This window comes from Apostichopus japonicus, chromosome 18 (genome assembly GCF_037975245.1).
Source record: "Apostichopus japonicus isolate 1M-3 chromosome 18, ASM3797524v1, whole genome shotgun sequence".
NCBI classification, from domain to species: Eukaryota; Metazoa; Echinodermata; class Holothuroidea; order Aspidochirotida; family Stichopodidae; genus Apostichopus; species Apostichopus japonicus.
This window is the reverse complement of record NC_092578.1, coordinates 17,075,166-17,095,457: the sequence shown is the minus strand read 5'-3', so window position 1 is coordinate 17,095,457 and position 20,292 is coordinate 17,075,166. Positions and strand designations below refer to the sequence as shown.

At 36.3% G+C, this 20,292-nt stretch overlaps 2 protein-coding genes and 1 long non-coding RNA gene across 5 annotated transcripts in view; all 3 read right to left on the bottom strand.

Moving 5' to 3' along the window:
* Nucleotides 1–3,226, bottom strand: part of LOC139959106 (uncharacterized) — a 21,489-nt gene extending 18,263 nt beyond the window's left edge. The window contains exon 1 of the mRNA XM_071956683.1: nt 3,075–3,226. The gene's annotated coding sequence lies outside the window, so the exon portion shown is untranslated. The remainder of the gene's footprint in view (nt 1–3,074) is intronic.
* LOC139959102 (uncharacterized) overlaps nt 1–20,292 on the bottom strand; it is a 22,613-nt gene extending 2,321 nt beyond the window's left edge. Inside the window, exons 1-3 of the mRNA XM_071956680.1 lie at nt 20,101–20,292; nt 9,360–9,789; nt 6,981–7,138 (exon numbers count right to left, since the gene is read on the bottom strand). Of these exons, the coding sequence (XP_071812781.1) occupies nt 6,981–7,138; nt 9,360–9,772 (571 nt within the window). The 5' untranslated portion in view covers nt 9,773–9,789; nt 20,101–20,292. The remainder of the gene's footprint in view (nt 1–6,980; nt 7,139–9,359; nt 9,790–20,100) is intronic.
* On the bottom strand, nt 12,881–19,502 carry LOC139959107 (uncharacterized). 3 transcript variants are annotated; one of them, XR_011789968.1, is made up of 5 exons: nt 17,393–19,502; nt 16,472–16,635; nt 15,706–15,843; nt 14,723–14,823; nt 12,881–14,081 (listed from the first exon to the last, which is right to left on the bottom strand). It is a non-coding gene; the product is annotated as an uncharacterized lncRNA (long non-coding RNA). The 3 variants fall into 3 exon arrangements; XR_011789967.1 differs by having other exon boundaries at nt 17,308–17,460; XR_011789969.1 differs by having other exon boundaries at nt 17,405–17,423.

The following is a 20,292-nucleotide window of genomic DNA, read 5'->3' as shown; positions in this document are numbered from 1 at the left end:
CTTTTAGACTATTTTGGACGTTTTATAGTGTTTGAAAGTCTGTCGACTTATCTTTATGCAACGGAATGTTTTATTATTTCATTATGACATTCAAATGATATATTTTTCTCTGACAGAAATTAAGAAATGAAAGATTAATAAAACAAGATGATAAAACAATCCCCCAACTGAATTTCAGACCCGGTCAGGTCAAAACGGTGTACCTCCTCTGACGGCAGCAATAACATATTACACTTTGGAAACTACAAAATCTTTGAGGTTTGCGACCCTTTATTTGGGTAAATAGTGTGTGTACCAGTTTCGCGACAGACTTCGGGGTGGGTGATGTACATGGTAATAGGCCTCCGGTATTTTAAGAACCGGTATTACAATATTTGGGTTTTCGTCATACCAACGTATCGGAATCATGACTTTCATTTCGACAGCACCATGTAGCTTAACGGTCGTACGTATTGGAATATACCACTATCACCGATGGGAAAGATCAACGGTATGATCCGGGAGAGCTGGGTTCTGTACGGTAACAATCCTAACCACCATCCCGAAAGCCGAACCGTGGAAGGAGTCAGAACATCAATAGCTAGCAATAATTCATGATTAACAGTCTCCGTGTATTTTCACATGATATTCGTTATACTTACCGTCCTGGGAAATCATCAACACGTAAACCATACTCATGGTCAAAACGAGGGTGCACAGGTTCATCGTGGTAATGCGGAAACCAATCCCAATCGTACCGACGGGGAAGAGGGAAATAGGGTCGTGGTGTTGGTGTTGGTGGTGTTAGTGTTATTGGTGTTAATGGTCCTGGTTCCCCGGGGCAAAGGCAAGTGCAACGGCGAGTCCTGGAGGCCTCACAAAATACAACCGCAAGACAAATGACCAGACAACAGATGATAATACGAGCCATGCTGAATTCCCGATATGCTAAACAATGAAAGAAGATAATTAAACGGAGAAAAACATAACAACTTCGAAACATTTTAACATACTTTCATCGCCAACTAATAACAAATGTTACCAAACCAACCCTATTACTCACTTTAAAATTAACAAATTGACCAACAATTAACGTATACAGGTAGATGGATTTTTTAACACCATGAACGTTATGAGAAAAGTTCGTAATGATTGTTAATGATTTATTTAAATGATCCCGTCGTTCGGATGCATTGTCTTATTACGTAAAAATCATAAACTAACGAAAAATGTAAGTGATATTTGACATATCAATGGACGGAAAATATCTTAAAAGAATAGATTATACAACGTTTCTTGGGGTTATTATTGACTCTGGCTTGATGTGGAATAACCACGTTAATTCAATCTCCACAAAGATTGCACGATATGTTGGGATTCTCTCTCTTTCAAGTAAGATCTTCGTTCTTTATAATTTACCCTTGTCCATCCCCATCTCACTTATTGTATTACAGTTTGTTCCAGTACAATGTCTTATAATATCAATAAGCTTCGACGCTCCCAAACGAGAGCAATTCGTCATGTTACTTTTGCTTCCTTAAAATGATCACACCAGCAAGCAATTTGCTTCTCTCAATACCCTTAAATTTCCTGAACTTATTCATGTTCACAATTGCTATAGCTCTTTGCTTACCGTTCTATTAATAATCATAATCCTCCTGTTTTCACATGTTAGTTTACAGACAATAAAGATATACATAATTATAACACTAGGCAGGCTGGTAACATGCCCAAACCACGTCCTAGAACTAATATTAGTATACAGAGCTTACTTTATTGAGCTATTACTTAGTACAATTCTTTGCCTAATACAATGAAAATTCATGCTTCACTAGCATTCGTTGAAAAGAATCTTATAAATAGCTGTTGAATATTCACTTATACATAATATTGTTACACAATACTGTATTACATGGAGTTTTGCTATCAAATCCATTTGATCTTGTGTATTAATCCATTGATCTTGTGTATTAATTTATTGATCTTGTGTATTAATCCATTGATCTTGTGTATTAATTTATTGATCTTGTGTATTAATCCATTGATCTTGTGTATTAATCCATTGATCTTGTGTATTAATCCATTGATCTTGTGTATTAATCGATTGATCATGTGCATTAATATATTGATCTTGTGTATTAATCCATTGATCTTGTGTATTAATCCATTGATCATGTGTATTAATTTATTGATCTTGTGTATTAATCCATTGATTTTGTGTATTAATTTATTGATCTTGTGTATTAATCCATTGATCTTGTGTATTAATCCATTGATCTTGTGTATTAATCCATTGATCTTGTGTATTAATCCATTGATCTTGTGTATTAATCCATTGATCTTGTGTATTAATTGATTGATCATGTGCATTAATATATTGATCTTGTGTATTAATCCATTGATCTTGTGTATTAATCCATTGATCTTGTGTATTAATCCATTGATCTTGTGTATTAATCCATTGATCATGTGTATTAATCGATTGATGTTATTTTTTTTTTTTTTCTTTTGGGGGAGTGGATCAACTCGCTAAGCCAATTATGGTTTTCTTAGACCACATTTAACATTATATTTATTGTATAAAAGTATACATATCCAACCTACATTGTATGTTTATGGAGAAAACCAAAATAAATGAAATGACTATCGGATTTGCTTATGGAAGAAAAACGATTAAATTATTCGTTACCCCATGGAGCTAGGATATCCCTTCCCTTGCTGGATATCTCCTAACTTGGGCTGGTACATTAATTCCTTAAACATGACAATCATTATTTCAAAATAATCACCTTGACTTACACCTTACAATACATATTTGAGAAAAAGGTAGAAATTATCGATAATTCGTGCTACATTATATAACACATAAAACCTGACTCCCCAGAAGAAACGTATACATTGAAGTGTAAAGTGTAATCAATCACTATATATTCTTGTTGATTTGAGCTTAAGCAAATCCTTAATTATAGTTTGCATTATTATCGTCTTGTTAGGGAAGGTATTTCTATTCTGTATGGTAAGTTTAAAGTCTAAATATTTAGGATTATTTCTCCAAAAGAAATCGAAAGTAAAGAGAAAGACATGAATCGACTTACCCAAACGTTTGTAAACTTTAAAACCACTGGAGAAGAGAGTGATTGCTGTACCAGAGCTGATCAGGAATCGATTGGATATGAATGATTTAACTAATATTGCTTTTAAGGAGTAAAATTCTTAACTCGGACCATGCATGAGCATGAGCCATGAGAAACATTTGTTTTAATGGTTTGACGGCAATATATCAGTCTGTTTATCGGAAGTAGTTTAAAATAATGTTAGTGGATAATTTCCTGAAAAGTTCTCAAAATAGAAATGTTTGTACTTTTCGACCTTGGCTTGAAGCCAGAGGGAAGTATGATCGTTAGTTCACAAGAACGCGGGCTTGCTTCACCCTTGATCGACCTATTTGAGGGGAGGGCAAATTGCTCCACTAATTTACTGAGAGGGAAACGGGGCTAGCCCGAGCTTGATCAAGCCGCTCGTGAGGGGTGGGGTTAGGACTATGGTGGGCCATCAGTCTCAAATGGTGGGGAATCGACTTATACGGATTTAAATCGACATATACCAATTTCCGTCGACATATACCAGTTTCCAGCAGCTTATATTGATTTCTACCGATTTTAATCGACATATACCAGTATAATTCTACATATCATCGATTTAAATCGACATATACCAGTTTAATCCAACATATCATCGATTTAACTCGACATATACCAATTTAAATCAATGATAAGTAAAATAAATCGGTAAATGTCATTTTTAAATCGATATATACCAGTTTCAATCGATGATATGTCGAATTAAATCGGTAAATGTCAATTTAAATCGACATGTACCAATTTAATTCGACTTATACCAGTTTAAATCGACATATACCGATTTAATCTACATATACCAATTTTAATCGATAATATGTAAAATAAATCGGGATATGTCAATTTAGATCGACATCTACCAGTTTAAATCGATGATATGTCGAATGAAATCGGTAGAAGTCAATTTCCTTGGACTAGCAACTAAAATTGACATATACCTATAATTAAATCGACGTATCATCGATTTAGCTCATTACCATATTCCAAATCCCGATTTCGGTGATGATTAACATGTGGATATATATATATGGATCCTACCTTAGGTCGACAGTTACATTGACTTACACACTAAATTTAATCTAACCCTAACCCTTTTTTCTAACCCTTACCCTGAACCGACCCTAACCAAAACTTTTAAATGAACGTTTTAGAGAACGGAGAACATTATAAAGCTATTTGCGACAATAAAAAAGTGTCTTAAAATAGTAGTGAAAACATTAGGTCGACACTGAAATGTCGACCTAAGGTACACTGTTGACCTAAGGTACACTTTTTTACCATAAACTGTCGACCTAAGGTACATATCATGAGAATATATATATATATATATGTATATATATATATATATATATGTATAGCCTATATATATACATATATATATATATATATATATAAATATATATATATATTTATATATATATATATATATAGCCTATATGTTCATAATATAACTTCATAAAACGTTGTTACATTACTAGAATGACTACATCAATGATGAAGACCGTCTTTTATTCTAGTCACAACCACCACTCTCGCCCCCCCCCCCCCACCCGTCTACCTTACGCCTACCCACTTCGTCACGTTGATATTAACCAAAATAAAGTAAATATGTCTATGGATGATCCTCACATACAATAATACATTACACCCCTTCCAACTTCTCTTCAACCATCCACCTAAAATTAACTCTGTTTATGAGTCACAAACGATCGACAGTTGCTCATTTTCTAGTCTGCCTCAGCTTCGATCATTGTCCTCTATCTAGACTAGAATTTTGATAATAATATTTAAAGATAACACTGACACCTTAGCGCTTGCAACATGCAATGGATCAGCGTTGCAATGATAAGTGAAGCACCAAACTATAAGAGCTAGCGTAGAACCACTGAAGAATCATGTAGTCATATGATATTACATGCCACATATGTCGCCAATAGCGTAAATGGTCTCCGAATTATGCAACTGAGTTATTTAGATTGTAATGGTAATATTGATAATCATAAACATATTATATTACTGAACCTGAATATCATTATCTATTCATAAAATTGCCCTCAAGTTAGTGGAATGGGGTTTGTTGAGTTGCCGTCCAACCCCTTGTCCTAGAAACTAAGTTGCGGTACCAAATGTATCTACAATGGGCGACTATATAAAACAATGCAAAAATGAAAACAAAGAGCAGTTATTCTTTCTGTATCTTACTTTATTCCCAAAATGATATAAAGGGAGCGTTTCAATGCGATTAAAAGAAATTCAACATACTGTAGTGACTCGGCACCCCATCAACCTCAACCTCCACCCCTTCCCTCTCCACCCTCCGTTCCTGTAGGAAATTTTGTCCGATAATCCTTGTACAGGCTTCGTTTGTCACTATTATGAGTGACAATTTTTTTCAACTGTTTGAAACTCTGTAATAATTGCTGTAGTCAATGTTATGTATTCGTTTTGAACTCATTATAAACCACTTTAAACCAAACCCTAATCCCCCCACCATTCCCTCCCTTCTCCCTCCCCTTCCATGTAATCTAATTTTATGATGATAGTAGCATGGGTAATTGTTTCCGATCCGTGTTGGCTGTGTTTATACCAATTCATAGTTAACAGAAACTATAGTGTCACAAATACTGACTCGGTGCCATCCGACAGAAGGAAAAATAATAATAAAATGTACGCTACGCCAAGACTTCAATCCATGTTGTTCAAGAAGAGTAGGTTAGACATTGTCGGCAGCTGTTTAGACATTCACAGCTTGGAATTCTTGCCAAGAAATCTTCTCGTCACCTAGTTGAGAAAACATGAAAGCAAAACAATAAATTAATGTTGCCAGTAGTAATGACCAAACTACAGTGGCATACGAAGCTATCAAAACGTGTCAGGCCAGATGGGACATTTATTATTATATCCAAATTACTACTCTTTCTAAACTGCAGGAATATTTATATTTTAATCGACATGTTGCTTTTTCACGTTCTCGAAATTTCGAAATCAGACGTAAGATGAAAAATATGAAAAGAAAATGATCTACTGTTTATTGGTAATCCTTTTGCTAATGCAAATGAATCCAGCTAAATGATTTAAAACTTTCGTGGAGTATATCAGTTGTCGAAAAAATATACCCCTGCCTTAGCCCATTCAAAGATGGGTGTAGCGACGCCCCCCCCCCTGCCCACACAATCTTCCCCTCCCCTTCTGTTCCTACCTTTACTATTTACCATTCAATAATACTTAGGCTTGTATAAGAACTTTGTTTCTCAGATTTTATGAAATGAAATGAACAGTCCAAGAGGTAAATTAGAAAAATGTTTTGTTTTTAATTTACTATCGTTCAAGGATATTCCCGTGGTGGAATTTTCTTGTATTTTATAGGTCGTAACGTCATCATTATAGCACTTTGTATCACGAAGATATGACTGTGTTTTTTTTTAATTATTAAATTTCGTGATATTTTGTGATTGCATCGGGCAACAGAAGAATGAATGATCTCATCACGGCAAGTCAGTGACAAATGCTTTTTCACAGAGGAATTTAATATTTTTGAAACACAAAAACATTTTGTATTTGATGAAATTCAAATTACAGAGAAACTTGATATATATGCCAAAAATTTCAAAATTATCAGGTTTCAACAAGATAAATCAATTTAACAGATTAAGATAGAAAATTTAGAGCTTTCAATATCATTTGTAATTATGACATCACTTTGACGGTAGCCTCTCATGGAAAGAAGAGAAAGAGGGCGTCCTAATTCATTCAGTCCTAATTTTGTTCAAGTCGCCGGAATGTATCGTAATTACCTCTTTCAAATAATATATAAAAGAAAAGGAATAATAATAAATAATGATAAAAATACATTTTATAACTAACCATCAGTGTCATCGTCTGAGAGAAACGCAACGAAGTTTAGGGCTGATCCGCCCTCTTTCACCCATTCACAGATTTCGATGTATTGATTACCATTCATGTCAATCATCTTAAAGATTGAGTCTTTTTGACTGTCAACGTCACGGCGGTCGCGAAACCACCTGCAAAATAAGTTTGAAAAAAGACACCAAACTTTAATCAAATTAAGGTAATTTTACCCGCTACTGCGTCTTTGAATGTAACCTGTGACATCAAAAATTTGTCTCAAAAGAAAACAAAGGCATGTAATACGTACCAAAACAAATGGGGGAAAAATAGACGAAACGTTGACTAGAAGTATTTGCTCAACGTTCCACTGAATATGTAAATCGAATGAAAGTTGTTATTCTAAAAGGGAAGATTTTCTTAGGGCTGAAGGGTGAGACACAGCTTCTATGCATGTGCTTGAAATGTCCCCATGTATTAATTTTTCTTAATATTATTATTCTTTTGGGGGTGGACAGGTGGTCGGGTGGTCTAGCGGTCGGATGAGAGAAGTCGGAGTGAGTTTTTACTCTCCTTCATTTGAGTGATAAAGCAAAGAAAGAGACGGAAATGCGAAAAAAAAACCTATATGACGTCACTGTTTCCGGTCACTTCATGGTTTATTCAGTTTTAAGATTTCTGTTTGACACTTCTGCAACCTTTTAGAAAAGATGTGACGTGTCCTAGTGTTTGAAAGTCTGTCGGCTTATCTCAATGCAACGGAATGTTTTATAATTTCATTATGACATTCAAATGATATATTTTTTCCCTGATAGAAATTAAGAAATTAAAGATTAATAAATAAGATGATAAAACATTCCACCAACTGAATTTCAGACCCGGTCAGGTCAAAACAGTATGCATCTCCTCTGACGGCAGCAATAACATATTATACACTTTGGAAACTGCATGAAAAGCTTTGAGGTTTGCGACTCATAATATCGTGTGCACCAGTTTTGCGACAGACTTCAAGGTAATAGGCCTACGATATTGGTATTCCAATAATTGGGTTTTCGTTGATACCAACGTATACGGCATCATGACTTTAATGTGGCTTAACGGTCGTGCGTAGGGGAATATCGTAGTGCCCACTATCACCGGTGAGAAAGATCAACGGTGTATCCGGGAGGCGATTTGTTTTTCCAGCGCGATAAAGGCCACTATTTGCATACCTCGCTTCTCATTGGCTATAGGGCTTGCAATGTTGATGCTGAATTGGGAAGTTCTTGCTTACGCTATTTACGCGTGTGTGTATTGTATGTACATGAACATACACTTGCACGCAATGTATCATGATTCTCACATACACATATAGTGTTTGTTCTTTGATTTTGCGCGGATTTGTTTGTGTATACATCCTTGCACATCCATAAGGTCGTAAAACACAACTGCGACCATGGACTGAGTACACGTCTCATTGAAGATGACTGTCTTTCTTTGAAAGTAAGGATTACTTAGGTTTATGATCCAAAACTGAAAAGCCAATAAATTGAATTAGTTAGTTTTGACAAGGGTGAAGCTTCGAAGTGATGGTGGAACTTGCTGTACAGAGTACTGCGGTGCGGATATGTACGCAGTTTAGTACCAGGCGTTTGCTTGCTTCAAAACTGCATAAAAACATTGGACAGCTGGATAGTTTCTGGTTGACTATTTACTTGAGTTGCTTTTAAATTTTAAACTTATAGACTCTTATTTTTGAGCATAGACATTGATTTGATTTTCAAAATTATGACCCTTTGACACGGTTAATATTATTATGACCCTTTGGCACGGTTTTCAGATAATATAATACGAAGGATATAGGCCTAGTGTTTAGTCATGTTAGTAGTACCACTGCCACTGTGGATTATAGTTATTGGACACAGAAATTGGTTTACGTTTATATCATATGGTGATATATTGTATCATCTTCAAACTCTTTCTTTAAGTTTGCAGCATCAGAGTTGTGCGATGCATGATCACAGACCCTCTACACCCGTGGCATAACAAACCGACAAATATATTAACTCTACTCAAAGGAGTACATTCTGCTGCTAGACTGTTTTCTATTCTGAGTGTAGCAAAGTGGCCCTGTGAAAAGTTTTATGTGATGAATGATTATGTGCAGCTGCTGCTAGTTGATATTGTAATGAATCTTATGCATACTGACCCCAGCCAATGGGAGCGAGGTATGCAAATCTTGGCCTTTACCGCGCTGGGGAAAATAATTCGCATCCGGGAGAGCTGAGTTCTGTAGGTAACAATCCTAACCGCCATCCGTAAGTCCGAACCATGGAAGGAGTCAGAACATGAAAAGCTCGCAATAATTCATGATATATCAGTCTCCATGCATTTTTACATGCAATTCGATATACTTACCATGATCCTGAAGCTGGTGGTGTAGGCCTACCTCTGGTGATGGTAAAATCGGTGGTAAGATCGATTAAACCAGATTCAGGGTAGTACTTGGGCCGGGGAGTTTCCGTACCAAATCCCAGACTGGGCACTCCTCTGTATGATTCCAAGCGACCTAATACATCCGTATCAAATCCCAGATCATGGTCTACTCTGAATTCTGCCAAACGACTATCCAGATCAACTACCAGATCATGTTCTAATCTGTGTGCTGTCGAGAGATCAGGGACATCCGTATCAACTCCCTGATCATGGCTTAATCTGTATGCTGCAAAGCGACCAGGGACACCTTGTGGATGACTATCATATGGATGGCAGGCCTCACTAAACAAAACCGCAAGACAAATCACCAGACAACAGATGATAATACGAGCCATGCTGAATTCCCGATATGCTAAACAATTGAAAGCAGAGAATAAAACGGAGAGGAAAAAAAACTTCGCATCATTTTAACATAATTATTTTCGTCAGCAACTGATGACAAATTTAACCAAACCAACCCTTTTTATCACTATAAAATCAGCAAATTGACAACAAGTCAGGGGCGTATCCAGGATTTTCCAATGGGGGGGGGGGGGCGCCAGGCATGAATGATCGCCGTCCTGGGGGATGGGGCTAAGGGGAGGGGTGTACAATTTTTGCTTTCAAAGAAGGGCTGAAATGCAAAATGGTGTCATATGCATGGGCGGCGATCCGTACTTCCGAGTGGGGGGGGGGATATGACCTTGTTGACTATCTAAGCGTAGCGCCACCATGAGTTGGCGCGAAGCGTACAATAAAATTTTGGGATTAACAAACCCTCTAGATGGCCGGAAACGGCACTTCCCGAGGTTTCCAAGCGGCATATACCCAACTTTAAAATAGGGATGTCATGTCCGAAATATCTCATAATCAGGATCCAAAATACTTTTTTTTTTAATTTCGGGTGTTATTTTGGGAAAATTGCCCCTGTCAATCTTGTTTCAGGCGCAACGTTAGAATGTTCGAGAGCTCTGTTATATTATTCGATGAAGAAAATGGCCTCATGCAGGCTAGTATATGCCTATACACATGCAATACACAATTACACATAGTTACATTCCGAGGTACCGATTGCTAGGGCATCCAGGTGAAACGTGTATTAAGCATTACCCTGGTAACATGAGATTCTCAGCTGTTCGAGGGAACATGTACGTGTGTAGGCCTACTATAGGGCCTATATGAATACTATGAGGGTGCATATATGTACTATATCAATACCGTGAAAAAGAGCCGTACATTCACGATGATGCATAAATGTAGGCATGAAAAAATTCTTATCCCTGGCATTTGGTGGGGGGGGGGAGGGATATGGTGCATTACATCCCCTCCACCCATTTTCATGGGGGGATATATCCCCCCTCCACCCAGGATCGCCGCCCATGGCCATATGTGATCCATTTTTCGACCTTAATAATAAGCAACATTTCCAGTAAATATGGACACAAAATGCACAATTTAGTATGGCTGGCATGTCATTTAGTGTTTATAGTGATAATACAAACACAATTACCATCTATGTTTCTAAAACTATTATGCCGCCCAACTTCGCCAGAACCTTTTTTTGGCAAACTAAAAATAAAGCATACGGGAGGGGGGGGGGGGGGGGTTGAGCGATCTCACATAAAGGTCGTCATCAATTTTTTTTTTTTTTTTGCTAAACTTTTTTTTTTTTTGGTGACGGCCAATAGGGGGGGCGCGCGCCTGTTGCGCCCCCCTGGATACGCCCCTGCAACAAGTTAACGTATACATATATTCTAAGTTGGATTTTTTAACCCTATGAACGTCATGAGAAAAGTTCGTAATGAATATTAATGTTTTATTTAAATGTCCCCGTCATTCGAATGCATTGTCATACTACGTAGAAATCATAAACTAAAGAAAAATGTAAGTAAGATATGTTCACAAATTTTTTCCTACTAATGCTTTCCTTTTATGAAATAAAAACTAGGATGTTTCTTCACTATTGTATTGTTTTGTATGAAAGACACAATTTGTCAGCAACGTACACAATTCTAGGCTTGGTTCTCTGCTAATAAACTTTCCCTTAATGTGAGAATAAGACTAGCGACATTGTTTGTTTTATTTTCTTCAAAATAATAAGTGCAGCTTTAATAAATTGATATTTGACATATGAATGGACGGAAAATATCTTAAAAGAGTAGATTATATAACGTTTCTTGGGGTTATTATTGACTCTGGCTTGACGTGGAAAAACTATGTTAGTTCAATCTCTACAAAGATTGCACGATTTGTTGGGAGTCTCTCTATTTCAAGCAAGACAATTTCTTCGTTCTTTATAATTTACTCTTGTTCATCCCCATCTAACTTATTACGTGAAAGTTATTACGTGAAAGTCCGGTAAAATGTATTCTAATATCAAGAAACTTCTAAAAGCTCTAAAATAGACCAATTTCTTTTGCTTCCTTCAATGACCACACCAGCTAAACAATATGCTTCTTTAAATCTCCTTAAATTTGCTGACCTTATTAATGTTCACATTGCTACTCTTTGCTTACCGTTCTATTAATAATCATAATCCTCCTGTTTCATATTTTATTTTGCATACAATAAATATATACATAATCATAATACTAGGTATGCTGGTAACATGCCCAAACCACGTCCTAGAATTAGTATTAGTATACAGAGCTTACGTTATTGAGCTAATACTTATTACAATTATTTGCCTAATACAAATAAAATTCATGCTTCACCTGCATTCGTTGATAAAGAATCTTATAGTACTTTTTATTCAAATAGCTATTGAATATTCACTTATACACTATATTGATACATACTACTGTATTACATTGGAGTTTTACTGTCAAAACCATTTTATCTTGTGTATTAATTGATTGATGTTGTTTTGTTTTTCCTTTTGGGGAGTGCACTGCAAAAACTCGGGTGTTAAATTTAACACCCATGGTGTTAAATTTGTATTCTTTTTGGAGTGCATATTTGCCAACACCAGAGGGTGTTAAATTAACACCAAGTTGAGAATCCTTTTCTTTACACCACAAAGGGTGTTAAATTCATTATCTTTGGTGTTGATATTGTTACTCTGGTTGGTGTAAAATTAACACTAACTGAATTGATTTTAACACCAAATGTGGTGTTATTTAGATCTTCCCACTGATGTTGAATTGCAAGTTTTTTATCCAATCCAGATCGTGTTAATTCTGTATTTTGTAAAACACCTTTCCAAGGTATCGCCCAAGTCTGGGCTGGACAATACGCATAAGCAATAAACAACAGATAAAAGCCATAGATGCCATTTTAAATGTGTTAAACGTTTTTTATATTCATCTTAGAAGCATCAGTTGTACAGAAAACACCTTATTAAGTGCATAAACAAGAATGAACAAAAGCTTGTCTAACATGAGCAGGCCCATAAACTGATTAGAATCTTATTTTTTAATGAAGATAAATCAGATCATAATCCTTGCATATTATAAATGCTTAAAGTTAATATTATACTTTTGTCTTAAACTGATAAACACATGCATGGAAACCAATGGTATCACACTTTAATACCCGGATGTATGTATACAATGTACACTGTGTATTCATATCTTTACACTTGAACTATAACACAGTGTTACTTTGATAATTATATGTTTGAACATAACTGAACCATTGGCAATCACATAACACTGATTAAAAGGTAATTTGTAGCATGTTCTCTAATATTCTAGCTGGCGAAACAATTTAATAACTGTTCACAGATAAAAACAATTGTTAGAAACGAACACTGACTGGGTTACTTCAGCCAAAAAATGTACAAAATTAACTCATTGAAAAATTATGTGCCTTGGACAGACATAAGTGTATGATCACATCTGGATTGAATCCTCAGTAATGACAGTGGTTTGAAGTCAACAAGTTCACTGGTTTTCCTGACATAAGTCTGCTGAGGTACTGCCTCTTTCACAGCAAATCCATGAAACAATGGTTTGTAAAACAGTGTGCTACAAACAAAACTCTAACAAAGTTTTTTATGGTGGAGTATAAGGATCGCGAGATACAATGTCTCAATTTGACAAAGAAAACGTGGTGAAAATGACTGATTGAAGGTCAATTTTGACCGAAAATGTTAGGTCACTCGCAAATTATAAGAATATGTGAAAATGTGAGTGCGACAGTTGGAAAGTTTAAAGTGCGACAGTCGCAACCCCCCACACCCCCTCTAGCGACGTCCATGCCCATGACAGACATATCTCCCCCGCACACTTGTAAATGCATGCAATCCACAGTCTAATAGCATACATGACACCAGTCAGAATACTTTGTGTCATACTCACAAGGCATCGAGTAATCTTGAATTGTGGAAATTCCTCTATTATATGCCCTGCTGAATTCATAGCATTGACCATGTTTCTCCTCACTAATAGAGTATTTTTCATCCTCTCAAAGACCAAATTAGAATCTGTAGATACAGCAGGGGTATGTTTCATCAAGTTTACATCTGCTGTAGTGTTATCTTCAGATTGCAGGTAATCAGACACAGCAGGTAATGGCCTTTTAAGCATGGGGTCTCCATCTTGCTTGCAGGCAGGGTCCTTTGGAGTTATGTTTGATTGTTCAGAATGATGTTCTCCTCTATTGACGTTTTTTTATCCTTGCTGCAAGGAATCCTCCTTTGGTTCTTTCATCATAAAAAGCTTCCTGAAAATAATAATGAAATGTACTTAGTACTAGCTGTGGTTCATTTTATGTACCACTCTCCAGTTGGAGATTTCTTAATAGCATTTCCCAAGTTAAGCTGTAGGTTGAAAATTGCTAGGAGTTTTCATAAGTAGCTTCCAAGACATCTTTACCATCAAAAACACTCTCAGAAATTATGAGTATGTGGCAGTAATTTTAGTTTGAACTAGCAAAACTACAGCGCTTATACAAGAGACCTTTAACCACAACTTCCTCTGTTTCTACTGAAGTCATGGGCATCTAAAGGAAGAATTGCAAAGGGGGGGGGGGGGATGAAATGTTTTCCATGGCAATGCCCAGTTCCAAATCATGCATGTCCCAACATTTTAAGTGAGAAAAAAAAGTTCTCCTCTTGTCCTGGAAAGATCATGATACCTATAATGTAAAATTTGACTGGCCCTGCATTAGACAAACCATTTCCCCTCCTATGCATGTGTGCCTTTTCCCTGCATTTAATGTTAAACTATGATACTGCAGAACAACTGTTTTGAAGTATAGTTCCAAAATTTACAATAATGTCCCTATGACAGCGAGTGTTTAATCCAAAAACCCTTGGTGGGGGTCTTGGGTCCCCCTGCAGTTTATTTAAATTAATTACTTACATGACCTGTTGGTGTGTATGGGTCTTGAAGGTTTTCAAACAGGTTGACAATACCGACTGCATTTTTCTTTTTTTCTTTTTGTGACCGTAGGTGGCGTCCGTCTGTGATGGTAGATGTAGGGGGAAATAAAGTGTATTATAATATGGTGTAATAGTATATTATATCATAATAAAGTGTGATATTAGTGTATTAGATGTTTGCCTTACTAAATGAGTGATTACTTAAAGGCCCTTTTCTCTCACCACAAATCTGCCATAAACCTGCAATACTGGTCAGTTCAAATGTTGTGTATTCTTAAAAACAACAATGGACCAATGCTGAATTTAATAACCTGGGCCTTGAAATTCACTTGCACAGAGGAGAAAGGGGTCTTTAAAGGCGCTCAGCTATCTGCTGTATTGGTCAGAGCTCCCAAATATAACATGCTATGAACTAGGAAAGTTTCTAACATAATGAAATTGAACTGCCTGGGTTAGCCCAACTACGTTTGTGTACACAATTTCAATAACATGTGTCTTTCAGCATATGGTATTGTCTGTGGAGAATATTTAAAATGAAAAGCAATACCTGGTGTTCAATGGTTAATACTGATCATGTCACATCACTGTCCTTGAAAGCAAACACATTTTTTCTATTATTGTGCTAATTTGGGGCCAATGCAGGAGATCTTTAAGGCTAAGTTTACAATGGATCCCCAGCTCAGGATCAGATCTGACAAAGCAACAGACAACTCATTCTGTAACAGGAACATACCAATTAGCCTGGTTAAAAATTGGCACAACTGTGGCAGTCAGAAATTGTTACTGCCACTCTCCAATTTCCCAACTATCTTCATGGGTTGACCAGCTAAATGTTTCATCAATGGAGCACTTACATACTTACATGTGTCAATTAATCCATGTTCATAGACATGTTAAAGTTTTAAACATTTCATTGCAGCAATCATGATTTTCTATGTTTACAACTACAAAAATAAAACTTACCCATGTACTTCCATCATGTTAGCAACTACAATGTTTACCAACAATCTCCTGGACTTTTCGTTCAGACACTTTTGGGCTCTGTATTCAGCTAAAACAGTGGCTCCACTTGCACTTTTTTTGAAGAACTGCACTTATGAGCTTTAATAAAGTGTAGAAAAAAATACAAGGATTCTTGAAAGTTGTAATGAACTTTAGAGATTCATAATTAGAGCTTTTGTAACATAAATTAGTAAAAGACCTTCATTCTTTTTATTTTAATATTAGTATTGTTTTCTAATGTCCTTTGAAATCCTAAATTGGATACCCAAAGACCATTCCAAATCCAGAGATGACTTCTACAGGAGATCTTCCCAGCATCAAAACGTCAGTCCCACTTATTTTCCCACCAAATCCATTCATATTTTACATTGGTGACACCCACCTCAACCCATAATGCTTAAGGCTACATCAATTTGTTAGGTTATTGACTGTTCAGAATCTTGCAAATTAATAGCAAATATGAAAATCTCAAAAGTAATATTTCTGTTCCCCAAATCCAACACCAATGTATGCAGCTTCTTGAGTTGTTTTATGCTATATCCAAAGTCTTTGGGAGCAAAGTGGATTCAAGCATTATTAATAAATACAATACATTTTCACAAAGATTGTTACATGCTAAGGAGGATACCAAAACTTTCTAATTGGAGCAAATGTTTTGCCATGTTGCAGGTTTCCATTGAATGGTATAAAGCCCTCAACATTAAAAGAAATGTTTTAATGTGATTACCTCAGCTGCCTCATCTGTTGTTGCTTCTGTTTCCCTAAATCTTTTCATGGGAGGTGCAGAACTGGTGGAGGGAAGATTAGCATAATCTTGAGTATCATCTTCCTCAGAAATTACATCAGTATCTGAATTGCTGTCTATTTTAACCCTTGCAGCTGCTGGAGATACTAAATAAAAGAAAATCTGCTGTTAAGCACATAGCTAGAGATAGGTGAACACATTTCTTGTAATGAATAGGAATGTGCATTTTCTAACAATCCATGAACTGATAACCGGTCAAATTTTTCAATCGGTTAACCAGTAATCAATCCTACAACCACACAAAAAATGGCAATTAATGTAACACATTGATTTCAAAACTTCACAGAACTAGCCATAAGAACCAGACATTAAAACTGCCGCAGAGCTGTTACCCCTTAGTTGCAATTAAGTCTTATCTGTTTTGCTGTACTTGCATATACCCTCACTACATGAGACATTTCTTCAAATCTTCTGTGTTTTGCGTTTGGGAATTGCCAAAATTATGGTAAAAACAGTACAACGCTGATAAACTGCAGTCAAAATTCAACGTTCAACCCTTGTTATCTTGACCATATGATTGTGACTGCCACTGTATAAACTATGCTTACACACTACTCTCAATGTGGTATGGAAAGTAAACAAAATTCCCAATTTGAAATGCTGGGGATCAAGGAGCCAGTCTAAGGTGTTATCCACCAAACGAGGCGAAAACAACAACAAATGTCATTTTTGAGGAACCTCTGGGATCTTTTCTGTGACAAAAGGTATAGGCTTATTCCTAATTAAGGAAATGTTGTCAGAGATCCCATCACACTAACCTTCATTTTCCCATTGGAAACACATCTGGTTATTCATGTAAGCAGAGTATTTTGCATTGTCTGTAGCTCCTTATTTGCCACTAACCCCACTTTTCACCTCTCTTTAACACCATGATGGCTGTGTTTGGCTCCATTTCAAGGAGAGGTACAAGAGAATCTTCATCAAACTCTGCTCCATCCTTTTCCATCCACAAGTATCACATCTTCAGCAATTTTGAATTTCTTCTTTGCTGTATCATATATGAAAGAAAATAGAATAAACCAGCAAGTATCATACTTTTGATTTAGTCATGCATATATACTTAAGTCTATTTTGTTAGGACTAAGCCCTGAAATAGGACTGTACGCATTAAATTTAACAGCCCTTGACCTTGTATCATTAAATTTACTCCCTTAAGTTGGCCTGCACAGAGAGCGTCATGTCTAACTCATGCTCAAAGTCATTTTTCTCAGCAAATTGCATGTTTGCAAGATAGTATACAAACAGAAACATAGTGACCAAAAGTTGGGGCTTCATTTGTCTGAATTTGTAATTCAAATGGTAAAAACTGCTGATTTTTTATGAATTTGCCCTAACAAGGCAATTAGCCAACATTTAATGGTAATAAAACTACCATATAGACTGCAATACATTCACCCTACACATGCCTTGCAGAAAAAGCCTACAGTGAAATCACTTAGACCTGCAGTACAAGTTTTACTTTGAAAATCAAGATTGACAATGTAAATATGCAATGAAGTGCTTCAAAATTATCTACTTTTTTGCCTTTCTAAGCATGTACGCTAGACATATGCTTCCTTTCGCAGTCAAAAGTTGGCCAAAACCAACATAACAAACAAGCTTTACATAGTTTCTTTTAATCTAAGATATGCAGTCTGTCATCAATTGGAAATATTGGAAATCATATAAGGCCTATCACATATTTGGTCTTTGTGTTGGCTAAATCTGCATCAAATGTTCTTGTGGATTATTGAGGGATGCAAGCTACTAGGCATGAAATTTGATGCCCTATGGCTTTCCAGTGTAACAATTTCATTTAAGCCTACTAACTACTTATAATAAAAAGTCTATTCATGAACACAGAGATGATTAGACATGCTCAACAGCAAGAGATTCAATGCAACTTATTTATTATGTCTCTCGACAGCAGCTTAATGCAGCACGAAACGATTGAGAACCCACCTCAAAATTATATTGCTTGCATTATAATCAGTGTGATGATGAGTGTGAGGCTATTTAAGGGCCTTACTCTAGTCTTAGCCTAGTTTTGTTGGTGGCCAATAGAACTGTAGGCCTCAACTTACAGTAGGGGTACGTCCTTATTAAGTTAAACTAGCTGGGGTGTAAACTATACATATAGGCTAGGTCAAGTCGTCGACGACCCTTTGAACTGGGCTAGGCTACATCATACATGCATTATATTCGAGTCTATGGAGTATGGAGTAGGCTAATGGTATAACTATCACTCTCCATTTCACATTGAATTAGTAAAAGGGAAAGAAGTACTCTTAATTTAAAAGTGATACATATAATAGTGATACACAGCCCTGTTCAAGGGAAAGTAGTAATTAAACTGCCAGTTCTATAGGCTTACGCAATGATTTATAACGTTACAAATGATCTATAGGCCTAGGCTTTGGGCCTGTAGAGGCTTTAGGGCCTTCGGCAACAATTAGCCTAGGCCTAAGTTACGCAATAGGCTTCCGTTAGGCATCTGCCTATGATGAAGTTATGAAAGGCAACCTTCCCTTGCCTCCGTGGATTGCCTATCATTTCACGAGAAAGTTAAAACCTATAGGCTATACACAGCTTATCTCCAAAAGAATGCATACCTGTTTCAATCAAATCTCTGAATTCCTTGAACACCACAACTTTCCTTTCTTCATTTCGAAAATAAACGAACATATTGCCCCCTTCGTTTGCACCTCGTCTGCTTTGCGCAACTTCGGCTGTAACAGCTTCGCCGACAATATCGATATGATAATTACTGCCACTACTATGGACCAATTAGGAGTCCCGATTTCTATGACATCATGTATTTACGCGTTAAGGAGAGTAACTTGGAAAGGGATTGGCTGAAACTTCTACCTGAACGAGGTTGAAGGTCAGATTGCATTCTCTTTGGTGTCAAATCAACACTGAATTCAACACCGACAAGCTAAATCCAAAATGTTAACACCGGAGTTTTTGCAGTGTGGATCTACTCGCTAAGCCAATTAAGGTTTTCTTAGACCACTTCCCATATCTTTGTACATTTAACATTATATTTATTGTATAAAAGCATACATATCCAACCTACATTGTATGTTTATGGAGAAAACCAAAATAAATGAAATGACTATCGGATTTGCTTATGGACGAAAAACGATTAAATATCTTCGTTACCACATGGAGCTAGGATATCCCTTCCCTTGCTGGATATCTCCTAACTGGGGCTGGTACATACCTTAAACATGACAGTCAGTATTTCAAAATGATCACCTTGGCTCACACATAACAATACATATTTGAAAAAAAGGTAGAAATTATCGATAATTCGTGCTACATGATATAACACATAAAACCTGTCTCCACAGAAGAAACGTATACATTGAAGTGTAAAGTGTAATCAGTCACTATATATTCTTGTTGATTTAAGATTAAGCAAATGATTACTTGATTGACTTTTTTAATTGCATCATAATGATCTTGTTAGGGAATGGTATATTCTTTATGGTAATTCTAAATCTAAATATTTAGGATTATTACTCCAAAATAAATCGAAAGTAAAAAAAAGACATAAATCAACTTACCCAAACGTTTGTAAACTTTAAAGACACTGGAGAAGAGAGTGATTGTCGGAACAGAGCTGATGAGGAATCGATTTGATATGAATGATTCTACTAAGGGACTATTGCTTTTAAGGAGTAAAATTCTTAACTCGGACCATGAACGGAGCAACAACCTTCTTTCTTCTTTTTTTTTTTTGCAGTGGTTTGACGGAT